Genomic DNA, 17,057 nt, shown 5'->3' with positions numbered 1-17,057 from the left:
ATCCTGATGTAAAGATCAGAGTAAAGGTGCCCATACACGTTACAATTATTGTATACACTATCGCATCTCGGTTTACGATGAGATGAGATGAGATAAGATCTAGTACAAAAAGTATGTGCTGCATGTATGTATGTGTGTATGTGCTGCATGTATGTATGTATGTGTTGCATGTATGTATGTATGTGTGTATGTATGTATGTATGTGTGTATGTATGTGTTGCACATACTTTTTGTACAAGATCTCATCTCATCGCAAAACCAAGATGCGATGAGATGCGATAGTGTATACAATAATTGTAACATGTATGGGCACCTTTAGAAACAGACAGGACTGTGCTTGTGTTACCTCATAGGAGACGGGCAGGAGAAGATGGAGGAATGCCGAGATATAATCTGCATCATCCATTCCAGTCTGTGGAACAAGCAGAAGTTATGGCTACAATATGGTACCTGCTGCCAACATGCAAGCAGGAAACAAGGACAGGAGACAGTCCGGGGGCGGGGCGGGAGGCAGTCAGCCCGGGGAGGGCAGAGGAAGGCAGTTGGGGGGGTGGGGGGGGGGGAGGCAGAGGCTGGCAGCCTATGGAGGGCAGGAGGAAGGCAGACAGGCAGTTGGGGGGTCGGGAGGCAGACCAGAGAGGGCAGAGGAATGCAGTTGGGGGGGGGGCAGAGGCAGGCAGTTGGGGTGGGCAGGCTGGCGTGCAGGAGAGAGGGAGAGCAAGGGAAGGGTATGCAGAATTTGTACAATCTGTGGAATTCCAACCTTATTCCACGGCACATTTATATTATATCGTTCGCCGCGCTCCTTTCCCACGGCTGAGCTGGAAGAATCCAGAAGATGGGGCCAAAACTGCCCATTTTCATAACGGTGAATAGAAAAATATAGAACGCTGGAAAGGGGAGACATTAAAAAGGGATTTTTGTAAGAACTTACCGTTCGAATCCCTTTCTCTGATATGGTCCTGGTGACACAGCTTCACATTGGGATGTAGGAGGGTCCGCAGGAGCCAGGCACCTATCCTAAAGCTTTTGGAGGGTAGGCTCCTCCCCTACTGCATCCCAGATTCCTCAGTTTAATCTTTCAAAGCCACTGGAATACATTAACTCAGTACAAACACCTGCACATATTATATGCACAATTTTAAATTTAACTTTTCAACCAATTATAACATGAAACATCATGAACACTGGCATACTTACTGAGCGTAAGGGAGGGATCGCTGTGTCACCAGGACCATATCAGAGAAAGGGATTCGAACAGTAAGTTCTTACAAAAATCCCTTTTTCTCTTTCAATGGTCCTGGTGACACAGCTTCACATTGGGACGTTCCAGAGCCTGTCCTTTTGGGTGGGTACGCTCAGGTCTGCAGTTTTCATCACTGCTCGCCCGAATGATGCGTCCACCGACGCGAACTCATGGAACCTATCGAATTTGGCAAAAGTATGAACAGATGACCAAGTGGCAGCCCTGCAAACCTGCTCAGCTGTTGCCCCATGTCGAACCGCCCAAGAGGTGGCAACCGACCTGGTGGTATGCGCATTAATCCTGGCTGGTACAGGCCTACCAACTTTAGTATATGCAAACGCAATAACAGAGCGCAACCACCTAGCAATGGTCTGCTTAGAAGCAGGCCAACTAAGTTTGTGTATGTCATACAAAACCAGTAAAGTATCAGTCTTTCTGACACTCTTAACTCTGTCCACATATATGCGTAAGGCACGCACAACATCCAAATTCCTCAATTTGTCCCTTTTTCTAACAACCCTCTGGGGGTTGAAACACAGGCAGAACAATCTCCTGATTTAGATGAAAAGCAGAGACTACTTTTGGTAAAAATCTAGGGGTACTGTCCGAAAGACAGCCCTATCATCATGACATATAAGGGAGGAAGACTTGTAGAACAAAGCTATCAACTCCGATACTCTTTTTTCTGACGCCACCGCCAACAAAAATACCAGCTTCCCTGTAAGGAAACTAAGGTCCTTCGACCTTAACGGCTCAAAAGGCGCCTTTTTAAGGTACTCCAGAGCCAGAGATAATTCCCCTGGCGCTACTGGTTGGTTGTAGGGAGGTTTCAATAGAGAAACCCCCTGCAGGAAGGCCTGTACTTCTGGTTCTAACGCAATCCTTCTTCGGAAAGAAATTGCCACGGTCGAGATATGTACTCTGAGTGACTGAAGGCCTAACCCAGAGGAAAGGCCCTCCTGTAAAAAACTCCAACAATTTAGCCATTTTAAATCTCGATGTGTGTGACTTCTGTCTTACACACCACCAAATATAGGTCTTCCAGGCCCTATAATAATTTACAGAAGACACTGACTTTCTGGCTTTACTCATTGCGTTAACACCGTCTCTGAGAATCCTATATTCCTCAAAATGGCGTTTTCAACAGCCAGGCCGTCAAAATTAATCGAGCTGAATCCAGCTGGTTGAACGGTCCTTGTTTTAGAAGGTCTGACCTCAGAAGTAGACGCCACGAGTCCACAGAGAATCTCTGAAGCCTCGAGTACCAGGATCTCCCTGGCCAATCTGGGGCCACTAAATTACTGGAATTGTCTGGGCCTGTATTGTTTTCAACACTCTTGCCAGCATTGGAACTGGCGGAAAATCATAAAGAAGATTCCCCTCCCAGGGGATAGTCATGGCATCCACTGCTTCTGCCAGTGAATCCCACGTCCTGTCATAAAACCTGGGTACCTGATGGTTGAACCTGTATGCCCTCAGGTCCCTATCCGGGGATCCCCCCTTATTGTAATCTAGTGGAATACTTGTGGATTCAGCCTCCATTTCCCTTCCATCAGTTTCTACCTGCTCAGGAAGTCGGCCTCTATATTCTCCACTCCTGGTATGAATATTGCTGATAATGCTAGAACATTCTGTTCCGCCCACAAGAAGATTCGGGACACCCCCACATGGCCAGATTGCTGTGTGCGCCTCCCTGGTGATTCAGATACGCCACAGCTGTGACGTTGTCGGTCTGAATGCCTAAAAGGGAGCTCTTGTAATCTTTTCTCCCGCCAGAGAAAACCTCTTCCACACAGCCCTCAGTTCCACGATGTTGATCAGTAAGGCAGACTGTAAAGTATCAGTCTTTCTGCTCTAAAGTCCACAAGCCCTGCAGACGCAGGTCCATGACTACTGCCCCTCAGCCTCTGAGACTGTCGTCGGTAGTGACTACCAACCAGCTCCAGGACTGCAGGGACCGACCCCCCCGAAGGGAATCCACCTCCATCCACCATTTTAGGAAGGATCGAGTTTCTGAAAACAACACCATTTGTTCTGACCTGAGTGTTTCCTGACCAGCCTGTCAGAAAGTTCCACTGGGACACTCTAGAGTGGAACCTGGCGAACTGTAACGTCTCGAAAGACGCCACCATCTTCCCCAGCAGTTTGAGGCACCTCCATACTGATGTGCTCTGAGACCCGAGGATCTCCTGTACCAAGGCAGCCAGATCCCTGGCCTATGCCTCTGGTAGAAACACCCGATGCAACTGGGTATCCAAAACAATCCCCAAGAATTGGAGTCTCTGTGACGGCACCGATTGAGACTTTTGTAAATTTAAAAGCCAGCCGTGAATCTGCAAAACCTTATGGTTTCTGCCAAGTGACTCTTCACTTGTCTGCTGACTCCGCTTTAAACCGCAGGTCGTCCAAAATTGGAATCACCATGATTTCCCTCAGTCGAAGCACAGCCGCCATTTTTGACATTATTTGGTGAATACCCTTGACGCTATGGCCAGACCGAAAGGCAACGCCTGTAATTACAGGAGAAGGTCTCCTATTGCACACCCCAATAGTTGCCTGATGTTCTGGGTGGATAGGAACCTGCAAGTATGCGTCCTGGACCTTCATTGACGCTAAAAATTCTCCCTGGTCCCGGCTTAGCAGCACAGACCGTAGAGACTCTATTTTGAAATGGTCTACCCACAAATGGCTATTAATGCCTTTAAGTTTAGGATCAGCTGAAAGACCCGTCTGGTTTGGGCACCAAAAACAGAGTGAAATAAAAGCCTTTTTTTCCCTCCGCTCTGGGGACCGGGACTACCACACCCTTCTCTAAAAGAGAATGGGCCGCTCCCAAGAGAGCTGTACGGAGCCGAGCCTCCTTTGGTAGTGGTGTAGGAATGAACCTTCTCGGTGGAAGAACTTTTAAGGGAATCTTTTAACCCTGGGTTATATTTCTAACCCAAGAGGTCCGGTCTAACAGTGCCCCTGCGTCTTTGAACAGTGACAGACGTCCCCCCTCCTTAAACACCGCCGGGCAAAACCCCTGGCAGTATGCGGAGGATTTTTCCTCTCCTTTGGTTTCTTATAAAAAAAACCAAATTTTGACTTTGGGGCCTTGCCCCTGGAGGACTGAGACTATCCCTTTAAAAGACTGTCCTCAAAAGGACGCACCTCCTCTAGGGGAGAGCCGAAAGGATGGCTTGAAAGCAGAAAACCTTGATGTCTGCTTGGCTGCAGGGGTAGTCAGGAAAGTGCTTTTTTCCACCTGTGGCCTGCTTATTAATCTCTTCCAGTTCTAAACCAATAACAGCTTTCCTTTAAAAGCTAATGCCTCGAAGCCTTTTTAGACTTGTTATCTGCCTTCCAAACTATAAGCCAGAGTACTCTCCTGGCATTCACAGACACTGAGGAAACTCTGGCAGCCATTTTGAGAGCTTCCTGCTCAGCCTGAATCACATTTCTGCAGCAGCATTAGACTTCTCTGCATAGTAACAACACACAAAAAACAGTATGTCAACTAGAGCACAGGTCACTGACCCACCAATCCTGGCCTTAGAGACCCAGACTGAAGCAATCAGAGGGCGGAGTGTAGTCCACCCTTTTAACCATTGCCTTGCTTGAAGGCTTGCACTGGTAGCACAGTGGCTTTTGACAAGCATGCCACAGAAGCCTCTACCACTGGAACATTCTCCCAGAGGTCTGCATGATCCTCAGGCATGGGATACAGGCTTAACCATCTATTAGGCATCTAAAGCCTTTTATCAGGGGTTTTCCAATAAATCTTGTAAACCCTTGTCTGCAGAGAGATATCATTTCCCTCACGCTGTCTCTTAAAAACAACCTTAGTAGGAGTTTTTACTTCACAGACAAATTCAATGCCTGTTTAACAGCAGTAATCAAATTCTCCACCCCTGAGGATGAGGACTCTTCAGAAACATCACCCTGAACCCAGGGTATGTCTGTGTACTCTCCCTCCTCATCAGCAGCTAATAATGGCACTGAATAAGACCTTTTAGGGGTCCCCCCAGAATAACCATAAAGCTTGTCAAACAAGTAATTTAAACCTGCTGATTCCCATAGCAGTATCCTGCATGACCTGTATAAGTCAGGATCTGTCTGGGTCCGAGGCAAAGAGCTAGACGGACTGCTGAGAGAATGGCAATGGTCTAGGGAAGTTACCAGCCATCACTCTGCCTGTCCAGTAATGCACCAAAGCATTTTCAGACCTGCCTCAGGGACTTAGCCCTCGCAAGTTCCGATGCACTACCCTCTGGGGTTCACTCCCCATGGGTTTCACAGCAGCGCAACAATACATAAGCCCCCCTTATCTGCTCAGGGACAAATTACAGTGTACAACCACTGCAAGCGCTCAATGCATTAAAGGCTCCCTCTCCCAAAACCACAGACTGTTGCTCAGACATGATGTTCTCCATTAACACAGTCACAGCATTAAATGTACAAACATTATATACAGAACCAATACTCAGTTCACTTAGCTTTCTGTAGTCTTCAGAATGGGGAAAGCGATGCCCAGGAAATCCAATCACTCTGTCAGGATCTGTAAGCCAGCTCAGCTCCGCTGCAAGCGTTCTGAATGGCGCCAAAACAGAGTGAGGGAAGGGACCAAGTCCCTGCTGCTGCGGGGTCTGTGACTTTTGGCGCCAACTACCCCCAGACAGCCGCTCCCATTGTAGGATCTCCTCGTTCCAGTATCTCCCCCTCAGCTGGGGACCACTCGGAACATGCCTGTAACAACACTGCTGTCCTCTCATATCAGGAGCTCAGTGTGTAAGCTCCGCAGAAAATGGCCGCCGCCATCACGGAGCGCCTGTCCCCCATGATCCCCACCTAGCGTGAAGCCGGTTTCAGAGCGCTCCGGAGCCCAGGCAGCTTCTTAAAAGAAGCTGTAAGCGCTGCACAGGGAGGCCAGACAGCGTCTCCCATGTGCACAGTGAGCTGACAGGACGCGCTTCTGTCAGCTCCTGCTGCGCTAGCAGTGTGAGGATTCACTAATGAGAATCCTCACACTGTGCCTACCTAGCTAGTGTAAAAGTTAATAAAATAATAAAAACCCTAACTAACTCTACTCCTTCGGCTGCTCCAGCAGCCCTTTAGAATAGCACCCACTCCAGTGGGCACCTAACACGAACTGAGGAATCTGGGATGCAGTAGGGGAGGAGCCTACCCTCCAAAAGCTTTAGGATAGGTGCCTGGCTCCTGCGGACCCTCCTACATCCCAATGTGAAGCTGTGTCACCAGGACCATTGAAAGAGAAATAAACTTGTGTTAGTCAGGAGCCGTCGCCCCACCCAAACGCAGCCCCTCTAGAACATCAGTAACATTACAAACCTTGGGTCATGTTCGAATATAAACTGTGTTCCCTGCCCATGATGGACGTCCCAATCCACGATGAGCACCCTGAGGAGGACGATGAATAATTACACACTGTACAGAGCAGACAATCAACCGCAGGGCCAAAAGCAGCCAACCTTACCGCTTCACACCGTGCATGCGCTGGGCGTATCTGGCGGCGATGGCGAGATGGTTAAACATGCAGTAACCGTTCATCTGGTCAGTGTGAGCGTGGTGTCCTGGTGGCCTGCCGACGGGGACATGAAACCCAAGTTACACTTGTGTTCTAAAGGTTCATTCTATCACCCTGCATCTTTTATAACTCGTGCAGTTCCTCTTCTCCGCCTGGGGTGTCGCTCTCTGATGCGGTGCTGCCAGCACATGTCTGGTCTGTAGATCAGCGCTGAAATACAGATCACACTGTGCTAGAACCACCACAGCAGAGACCGGCACCCCAGGCAGGGAAGAGGATCTGAACGGGTTATGAAACCTGCAGGGTGCTAGGATGATCACTAAAGTGTAACCCTTTATCCGTGATGTGACTATAGATCCCCAGACACTTACCGAACCACCGCCAGACCATTGCGGATTTCACCCCTTAGAACCTTATCAACTAACTGTAGCACTGAGCCCGTGGCCAGACAGGAACCGGTGAACAACATCTAGGGGCAACAGAGGGGACATGTTATAGCGCAACACACATGCAGGACAGAAAACTTTATCGACAGGTCAATCTCTGACAGGGCTAATATACAAAGAGGAACACAAACTACCCCATAACAGCTGTCTGACATTCCTGATTTAAAGGGAGCCCGGTACACTTACCGGGTGCAAGAAGACCGAGTCATACCGATCGGACAGCGAACGGAGCTCCTCCTCAGTCATATCCTGTGTGGATCTCATCAACGCCACAAACTCGGGACTGAAACAGAGAGGAAATAATCAGTCAGGCCCTAATCCGAGACAGGAGACGTCAGCAGTGACGCGGGCGTATCTGAGGGGGTTGTGTACCTGTGAACCAGTAGGATCTCTTCCTCAGAAGCATTTCTGGCCTGTAGATAATGTAAGTTACATAGTCACAGTTACGCCGCTCGACCAGTCCCACACAATGCACAATTCGCACGCCCTCCCCCACTTACTGACACCGGGACACAGCGATCCAGCAGTCCGTACTCAGCCAGCTTCTCCTTCACAGCCAGGAGGCGAGAGGGCGACTCGGGGAACCTGGCAGGAGAGCAGAGGGTGTTATACCTAATCCTCCACCACACTCTCCGAAATAACCTCCAAAAATGATTTCAATACACTTATGTATGGCCTAATTCAACGGGGGCTAACGCATTTGCTCATGCGATCTCGTACGCAGCAGATTGCGCAAAAATTCAAATTAAAACGATGGGCTGAGACGTCCGCCAGAGGCTTGACAGACCCCCAGCGGTGGCCGCAGACAGTGTGGGTAAGCGACCATCCGAGTAACCTGGCGCGATGGGCGTTTGAACTGAAATGCAGGGGCTGTATTCGCTGCATATGGGGTAGCAGATGTAGAACCAAACATGGCGACAACTCATCTGCGTTTTTGCAGTCACACCCCATAATCACCCTAAAAACAGTCCCTGGCTGCCAATCACTGTGCAAAATAACCCTCGCCATGAGCGGCAGCACTAAGGTACAGTGGTACATGCGCAGTACAACCACAGCGCAGGCAAAGATCGCCTTCCTCTTCCAGATTGGTGTCCCTTTAATTTATTAAATGTATTGTTTCAATGTATCACCGAGATGAAGGAGGGTATTCAATCTGGATGTCCTGACAGTCGGAATCTGGGACTTTTTTCATCCCTTACAACATGAACGCGATAGTCACCATTCAATGTGTTGGAAAGTCCGCAAATCACTGAAAACGGCCACGGATTTCGAAGACATGGCTCTGAATTTGACGATCCGCAGCCGTTTCCTACGAAACAGATCCTACTTGTTTTAAAGTCGGATTGTTTTGTCGGAAACTACATTGAAATGATGACGGGCGCTTATTCTGCCTGCAGAAATAGGGTCCGGAATTGAATACCGCCCTACGAAACTCCTCTGAAGACTACACACCTGCTCATGTGGTCATAGGTCCAAGCTTAGGAAAAACAGAAGGGCATTATGGGAAAAATAATGTGAAAATGGATCTCTACTGAGCAGCAATGATCGCAGATAATAGGACATGTGATTTATCAGTGGGATGTGGCTATTGGAAGCCAGATTACGCATATGAATCCCGCATAAGGAAACAGCTGTCCCCATTACTAAGTCAGAGACAGAAGACGAATGTCCCGTCCTTTGCAGTATATTACTTGTCATCCCACAGGCAGTAGGACTCTGTCATCCGGTCATCGTATACCAGCCCTGTTCCTTCCACGGGCGTCTGTCTATCTAGATGCTGCAAGAGAAAGAGGGGTCAGTAAAGGCTGCAGATCCGGTATGCGGTGGATGGCGCGCTGGGTGCCAGATCCAGGTAACTGGGCACTCGGGGAGGTACACTGGGGCAGATCTTCTTACCAGTCCCTCTAGCTGCTCACAGATCTCCTTCTCCGGGGTCTTCCTGGTCCGGTGGCCTCTCTTCTTTGCTTCCTGCAGGTTGGAGGGGCACTGAGGAGACATCTTCTTACTGGGCTTCTTCTGAAATCCCATATAATCCACATTTAACGTTATCCACTTTTATCCCTAGGTACAATGCCTTAACTACATGTACTCAGACCAGCAAATGATAGAAGTCAGCAGCAGCCGTAACAGCAAGCAGGAGCCAACAGAAAGAGAGACCTTTAAATACATTATTTACCGAAAAATAATAAAGGGGGTCGTAATAAATCCAATATAAGGGCTATTCCCGCAACATTGAGCTGGATTAAGACAACATACTAGTTTGGGACCACGTCATTCATATATACAATGGCTAGAGTAATATCACCACCATAGGTGATGACCTAGTACTGCCTCTGAATGAGTCCCAGTCCCTACAGCAAGTGTAGGGGAAGTCATCGGACCGCCAGTGGCCAGCCCGCGCTACACAGCTCATGTCACGTCTGAACGACATCATATACCGGGTACGATGAGCAACTCGAGACACATATGGTCCATTTGCTTGAAAGTCATCCAGCGGAGGAATGCAGATCTGGATGAATGATCAGGTTCAGAGCTCGGCAAGAACTTTGTCCCCACTGAGCAGCAGCTAAGTAACCAGGATTGCTGATCTCAGTGTCCTATGACATGTAGACCAATGACCTAGAACACGCCAGAGTAACTGGACTGTAACAGAGTTACCATGTCCGTCAGAGCCCAGATATACTGACAAACACAGATAAGAACTCACACAGAGAGACACATGGGAGCACCAGACGCAGGCGGGACGGGGCAGATGCACATTGGGGTAATGAAATACATGGCTAGGATGTTATTATCGGAAGCGGGGACACCGGCTGCGAGGAAGCTCAGACTGTCTCCTGGTAATACTGTATTTGCCATGAGGCGGCTGTGCCGCAGTAGGGGAAGCCATGATAACTCCACATGTAGATCACATCATTGTCACAGGGCTGGGGTGTAATGCTGGGTACACACCAGGACGACTAGGGCCCGATCCCCACAATCTAGATCCAATTCCGACCAATTGGATGTAGATTGTGTGCTGATTGGGCCCTTTTCTGACCTGGTGTGGACCGATACCGATCCGATGCGCGGTCCCGCGGGTTGGTCGGTCGTTATTGAGATCCTACCTGCTGCAGGTAGGATCTCAATGACAACCATACAGCCGGGTGCGGGTCGCCATCAGATCGGACCCGCTCACGGTGCACATCGTGAGCGGGTCGTGCCCCCCCTGCGTCACCGTGTGCGGGTCGGACGAGCCACTGACGACCTGCTCACGATGTGCATCGCGAGCGGGTCGTCCTGGTGTGTACCCTACATTACAGTGGGATTTTAGTAAATGTGGAGCACTGCAGCACATACATATACACACACAGTGCAGCGTGCACACTGCAGCACATACATACATACATACACACACTGGAGCACACACACACACACTACAGCATACATACACACACAGTGCAGCGTGCACACACACACTGCAGCACATACATATACACACACACACAGTGCAGCGTGCACGCACGTGTACACACATACTGCATCACATACATATACACACACAGTAGCACATACATATACACACACACTGGAGCACACACACTACGGCACATACATACATACACACACTGCAGCACATACATATACACACTACAGTATACATGCATACACACACACACACACACATATATATACACACACACACAGAGTGCAGCGTTTGCGCACACACACACACACACTACAGCATACATACAGACACTGCAGCACATCCATATATACAGACACTGCAGCACATCCATACACTACAGCATACATACACATACTACAGCACATACATACACTACAGCATACACACACACACTACAGCATACATACATACATACATACATACATATACATACATATACACACACACTACAGCATACATACATATATACATACCCACTGCAGCACACACACATATATATACACGCGCACACAGACAGTACATCATACCGGGGAAGTGGCTGCTGCGGGGGATGTACCGGTGCCTCTCCCCCCAGGAGACGGGCGCCCCCCGGTAGAAGACATCTCCTGCTGTCGGCCGTGCAGAGCGGTTACCGGTCACGTGACAGACAGAGGCAGCGGCGCCGTTACGCCCATACCCAGCCCCTGCCATTCCCCTTACTGCGCATGCGCACTGCCCATTCAATCCCTGTGCCTCTCATCCCAGAATAGATCATTCCCCTGGCCTGTGCCCCCTCATACCCAGATCATTCCCTGTGCCTCCCATACCCAGATCATTCCCTGTGCCCCCTCATACCCAGATCATTCCCTGTGCCTCCCATACCCAGATCATTCCCTGTGCCCCCCATACCCAGATCATTCCCTGTGCTCCCCATACCCAGATCATTCCCTGTGCTCCCCATAACCAGATCATTCCCTTTGCCCCCCATACCCAGATCATTCCCTGTGCCCCCCATACCCAGATCATTCCCTGTGCAATCCCCCATAACCAGATCATTCCCTGTGCCCCACATACCCAGATCATTCCCTGTGCCCCTCATAAACAGATCATTCTCTGTGCCCCCTCATACCCAGATCATTCCCTGTGACTCCCATACCCAGATCATTCCCTGTGCCTCCCATACCCAGATCATTCCCTTTGCCCCCCATACCTAGATCATTCCCTGTGCCTCCCATACCCAGATCATTCCCTGTGCCCCCCCATACCCTGATCATTCTCTGTGCCCCCCATACCCAGATCATTCCCTGTGCCCCCCCATACCCAGATCATTCCCTGTGACCCCCATACCCAGATCATTCCCTGTGCTCCCCATAACCTGATCATTCCCTGTGCCCCCCAATACCCAGATCATTCCCTGTGCCCCCCCCCCCATACCCAAATCATTCTCTGTGCCCCCTCATACCCAGATCATTCCCTGGGTGCCCCATATACCTAGATCATTCCCTGTGTGCCCCATATCATTCCCTGCGTGCCCACCTCTATGTGTATATATGCCCCCCTCCTCCTCGTCCAGTGCCATGTGCGATATTAGTAGTGATGATTCATAGTCATCTATCTGGCCAGCATTACGCTATCATGGTGATTCCCCTCACATAACAGGGAAGGGATCTGTAGATCTGTACAGAGATAAGGGGAATTGACGATATATCACAAGCCCGTCAGCAGGTCAGTACCCCAATATGTATGCCTCTTGTACAGTACAAAAATAACTAATAACAAATAAGTGCTTGGTGCAAATTACCTAAAATAATAATAATAATCCGGGTCCTGTTACCCGCCAAATCAACTCGGGAAATGTTCCGGATTGAACACGGGTGAAATCCGGGTCCGGAGGCAGTGTAAATGGGTGGACCCGTTTACACCAATGTGGGTGCCCATACCTCCTGGGCGTAGAGTCCTGCGATCAGTGCGGAGGTTGGGCAAGAGGCGCACACAGCATCTCCTGCTGTACAATGCAGGCTGCAGTGGAGTCAGGGAGGAGGACCCGCCTTTGCCAACACCACCTGCTGGCCTTATGCTGGGTGGGCACGCTGCTGAAAAAGGCGTTAAACCTGGGTCCAAAATCTCAAGAGCGACCCGGCGTTTTGGTGTAAAAGGGGTATATGCGAACGACGTCTTTTCTATATATGTTCACAAATATTGGCATGTCAGTAGTTTTTGGAGAATGAGGCCCAGGTATGTATAACTTGTAACATCGTCAGGGGTATTGGAGGGTATGGGGTGGCTCAGTGAGAAGGTGACCAATACATACCTCCCAACTGTCCCACTTTTTGGGGACAGTTGCCGCTAAGGATGGCCATCGTTGCCATTGATGGTTGCCATCCATGGCAATTCTGCAACTGGCCATCGATAGTGCTAAACTATGCAATGGATGACCATATATATTTTTACATATCGATGGTCATCCATTGTGTTTCATTGATTGGACTGTGGGCCAAGCAAAACATGGGGGCGGGGCTTCGCGGGTTTCGGGGGCGGAGCTATGCTCCGTGTCCCGGCACTTTCAAAAAAGCAAAACATAGTTATGCTGTTCCATCGATGGAGGGAAACCATCTGGTTCTCCCACATCGATGGAAAAAGTATTCGACATCGGCCATGAACCATCGATGATTTCGAATCTTTAACTGGATTAAAAACTTGTTGCACAATCTGGGACAGAGATTGGTGCTAAATGGAATACATTCCAGCTGGGGTAATGTCCAAAGTGGAGTTTCAATATTGGGACCCACTTGTTTAATATATTCATTAATGATACAGGAAGTGACATAGTTAGTAAAATTACAATATTTGCGGATGACACGAAATTGAGTAAGGAAATGAACTCAGGAGAGGATGTGCATACACTGGAAAGTGACTTAATTAAACTGGAAAGGTGGGCGGAAAGGTGGAAAATGCAGTTTAACGTTGATAAATGTAAAGTAATTCATTATGGGAACAAAAATTAACAAGCTCCTTATAGACTAAATGGAGTTATTATAGAGAATTTTGCTGTAGAGATGGACTTATGGGTCATCATACATGAATAATTGAGTAAAAGTGCACATTGCTCAAGTGCAGCAGTGGCATGCATTAAAAGGGGAATGGATTTAAGGGATGCCAATGTGATAGTGCCTCTTTACAGAGCATTGGTGAGACCACACTTGGAATACTGTGTTCAGTTCAGGGCACCGCACCTTAAAAAGGACATAAATGAATTGGAACAGGTACAGAGAAGGGCGACTAAGCTAGTAAAAGGTCTCGAATCACTAGAATACAAGGATAGGTTACCCAGGCTGAATATGTTATCACTGGAGAAACGGAGGTTGAGAGGTGATATGATTAATATGCTCAAATACAGGACTGGGAATCATATGGAACTGGGAGATGATTGGTCACTAACATGCCTATACTTAGGACACGCGGGCATGTACTGAGGCTCGAGGAAACGAAATTCCGTACTGAATTAAGAAGAGGATTCTTTACCATTAGAGCAGTCACATTCTGGAACTCATTGCCGGTGGGGGTGATTACAGCAACTACTGTTCATGAATTTAAAACTGGAAATATTCTTGGCCACTAAGGGAATCCTATAGATATGATTTACTCAAGTCAGTAGGCGGGGCGGATTGGCCCACCGTGAAACCGGGAGATTTCCCGGTGGGCCGTTCCATAACACATTGGAACTGGCCGCTCTCCACTCTGGCTGGGCCGCGGACCACATTACCGCAATCCAGCAGTTAGCGGCCGCGGCTTTTTGCCCATATCTAAAATGGCCATGGGAGGGCTGCTGTGCATGCGCAGCTGCGCACAGCTCCTCCCATGGTCATTAGCGGAGCTCGTGAGTGATGGCTCACGACTCCGTCTTCTTCCCTCCCCGGCAGGCAGCGCAGCAGTGGCAGTGTTCGCGCGCTGGCCTCCCTGAGGCTGAACGGCGCGGATGCCTGCTGTGACTCACCACCAGCTTCCCCGGCGCGGCCGTGACCTATCGCCAGCTCCCCTTGCCGTAAGTGACCTGTCGCCAGCAGGGAGGGTTAGGGATAAAATGCCAAGAAGCTGTTGGCATTCTCTGCTCCAGGATTTCGATTTTAGGATTCCAATTGTAGGCATCCTAACTACCAGAATTTTTTAGGTGAGCCCCTGAAGATTATACACCATCCTTTTGTATGATTTGTGTAATCTGGGCTTTTACTTGGGAGCTGCCATGAAGATCTCCTTAAAACTGGGAACTATCATTAATAACAGATAGCTGACTGTTTTTCAAAATTGATGCATTATACAGTCAGGGGCGGAGTGGCCTTGGCGGGAAACCGGGCCATTTTCAGGTCGGCTGGCCCATAAGACACAGAACTGGGCCGGCCGCTCTCCACCCTGACTGGGGATTGCAGCGCTTGCCCAAATAAAAAATGGCCACACATTCGGCTGGGCCGTTTTGACAATAGTCAAAATGACCACGGAAGGGCTGCTGCGCATGTGTGGCTGCACACAGCTCCTCCCATGGAGCTTTGTGGTGTGTGTGTGTGTGTGTATGCTGGTGAGTCCTCTCCACCCTCCAGCCCACTGTCATTTTGTTTATTTTTTTTAAAAGTCTAATTAACGCCATGTCCGCAGCCGGCCCACCCTGTGTGAGATAAATCCGCTACCTTGTTTGTCTGCCCGCTCTCCGCAATGTTACAATGTCATTACCCTGCGCTTGTACTGTATTTCTTGTTTACCTGGCTGTCTCTTCCAGTTCCTGGCGCCGAAGAGCAGCATGGAGAGAGGAGCAGCACCAGAGGGCAGCGTGAGTGGCCTGAAGACAGCGGAGGGCTGAGCCTGAGCTGAGGAGAAACTGTGGTGTGTCAGCACTTAGCAGCACCACTGGCAGGATGTGCAGAGATCCAGCACCAGTCCAGCACTGAGAGATCAGCAAGCACGACGTTGGACCAATCAGCTTCTCTCTGAGGTTAGTTTCAGTTTCAGAGCAGGGAAAGCAGACAGCATGGCTTCAGTAAGTTCAGCAGGAGGAGCTGTGCCATCCCCAGCAGTAGCAGCCAGAGGGACAGAAAATAATATTTTCCCTGGAGCTGTGTCAGTGAGGTGTCAAAACACCTCTGTGCCCCTGGCCTGTCTTTCACTCTCTCTCAATGTCTCTATCCCTGGCCTGTCTCTCTCTTTCCCTGGTATGTCTCTCCCTCGCTTTCCCTGGTTTGTCTCTCTGGGGTCTGCCTGTCTCTCTCTCTCCCTGGTCTGTCTCTCTCTTTACTTGGTCTCTCTTTCCTTCCTTGGTCTCTCTCTCTCTTTCCTTGGTCTCCCTCTCCTTGGTCCCTCTCTCTCTTTTTCCTTGGTCTCTCTTTCCCCGGTCTGCCTCTCTCTTTTCCTGGTCTCTCTTTTTCCCTGGTCTGTCTGTCGCTCTTTCCCTGGTCTCTATCTACCTGGTCTGTCTGTCTCTCTCTCCCTTTCCCTTGTCACTTTATCTCTCTCACTCTCTCTCTCTCTCTCTCTGCCCCTGCTCTCTCTGTCCTTCATCTCTCCCTCAGGTCTCTTCCTCACCTACAGTGACTAGCAAAAAAAACACATATCATATAATATTTGTATATTGAGAGGGGCCCCAGAGATTTCACAGTACAGTGCCCCAAGATCTTTGTTGCCAGCCCTGATGGCAGGACACGGCGGAACACCATACAGGCTTTGCCAGCTGGTGACTGACTGCACAGCCTGCCTGCCACTTGCATTATGTTTAAGAGGTACTGGTGGGGGCATTATGCATAAGTGGAATTACGTTGCGTGGCATAATATCTAATGGGCATTATGTTGCATAGCATAATATGTAATGGGCATGATGGTGTGTGACATGATATGTAGGGGGCATGAAAATGTGTGGCATAATGTGTAATGGGCATTACGGTGTGTGGCCACCCCTCTATTGTCATGTAGCCACTGCCCTAGTTTCATGTGACCACACCCCCAAGTGACACATGGCCACGCCCATTAGGGCTGCTTCCAGAAATTTCCCAGTTGTCAGATAGGTTGAACTCAGTGAACTAACATCTTATTTCAGCCATCGCAGCCCTGAGTAACTCCTAGCTCGAAAACCATCCGATGGTGACTGATTGCGAATGGTTTTCCCCCTGTGTCAGCGAATGTATTCGCAGCCCTGCACGGGGGGGGGGGGGGGGGGCTGGACCGTGACGGGCTGGCGTTTACCTGCTCACTGGGCTCTGAACATTCGCAGCCCAGCGATCTATTCTCCCAGATGTGCCACTGGCGAGTCGCTGGGACATCAGCACATGTGCAATCAGAGGACACTGGCTGGAGCAGACGCACCTTCTATTTCACCTCCAGGTGTCCGGTGTGAACTTACGCCGCTGTATCCTCTGATCGTACGAAGGATCT

General features: G+C 49.5%; 1 protein-coding gene across 2 annotated transcripts in view; it reads right to left on the bottom strand.

Annotated features, from left to right (window-relative positions):
- The window catches only part of HDAC6 (histone deacetylase 6), a 34,256-nt gene extending 22,904 nt beyond the window's left edge, over positions 1-11,352 (bottom strand). The window contains exons 1-11 of one of the 2 annotated variants that reach the window (XM_083161206.1): positions 11,195-11,352; positions 9,116-9,235; positions 8,911-8,996; positions 7,720-7,804; positions 7,592-7,632; positions 7,406-7,502; positions 7,145-7,242; positions 6,723-6,827; positions 6,578-6,646; positions 764-890; positions 347-412 (exon numbers count right to left, since the gene is read on the bottom strand). In XM_083161206.1, coding sequence (XP_083017332.1) covers positions 347-412; positions 764-890; positions 6,578-6,646; positions 6,723-6,827; positions 7,145-7,242; positions 7,406-7,502; positions 7,592-7,632; positions 7,720-7,804; positions 8,911-8,996; positions 9,116-9,235; positions 11,195-11,269 — 969 coding nt within the window. In that variant the 5' untranslated portion in view covers positions 11,270-11,352. The remainder of the gene's footprint in view (positions 1-346; positions 413-763; positions 891-6,577; positions 6,647-6,722; positions 6,828-7,144; positions 7,243-7,405; positions 7,503-7,591; positions 7,633-7,719; positions 7,805-8,910; positions 8,997-9,115; positions 9,236-11,194) is intronic. The other variant, XM_083161207.1, reaches the window with a different exon arrangement.
- Positions 11,353-17,057: the final 5,705 nt, after the last annotated feature.

This window comes from Crinia signifera, chromosome 9 (assembly GCF_055691185.1).
Source record: "Crinia signifera chromosome 9, ASM5569118v1, whole genome shotgun sequence".
Taxonomy (NCBI): Eukaryota; Metazoa; Chordata; class Amphibia; order Anura; family Myobatrachidae; genus Crinia; species Crinia signifera.
The sequence above is the reverse complement of the archived record's forward strand: the minus strand, read 5'-3'. Positions and strand labels throughout refer to the sequence as shown.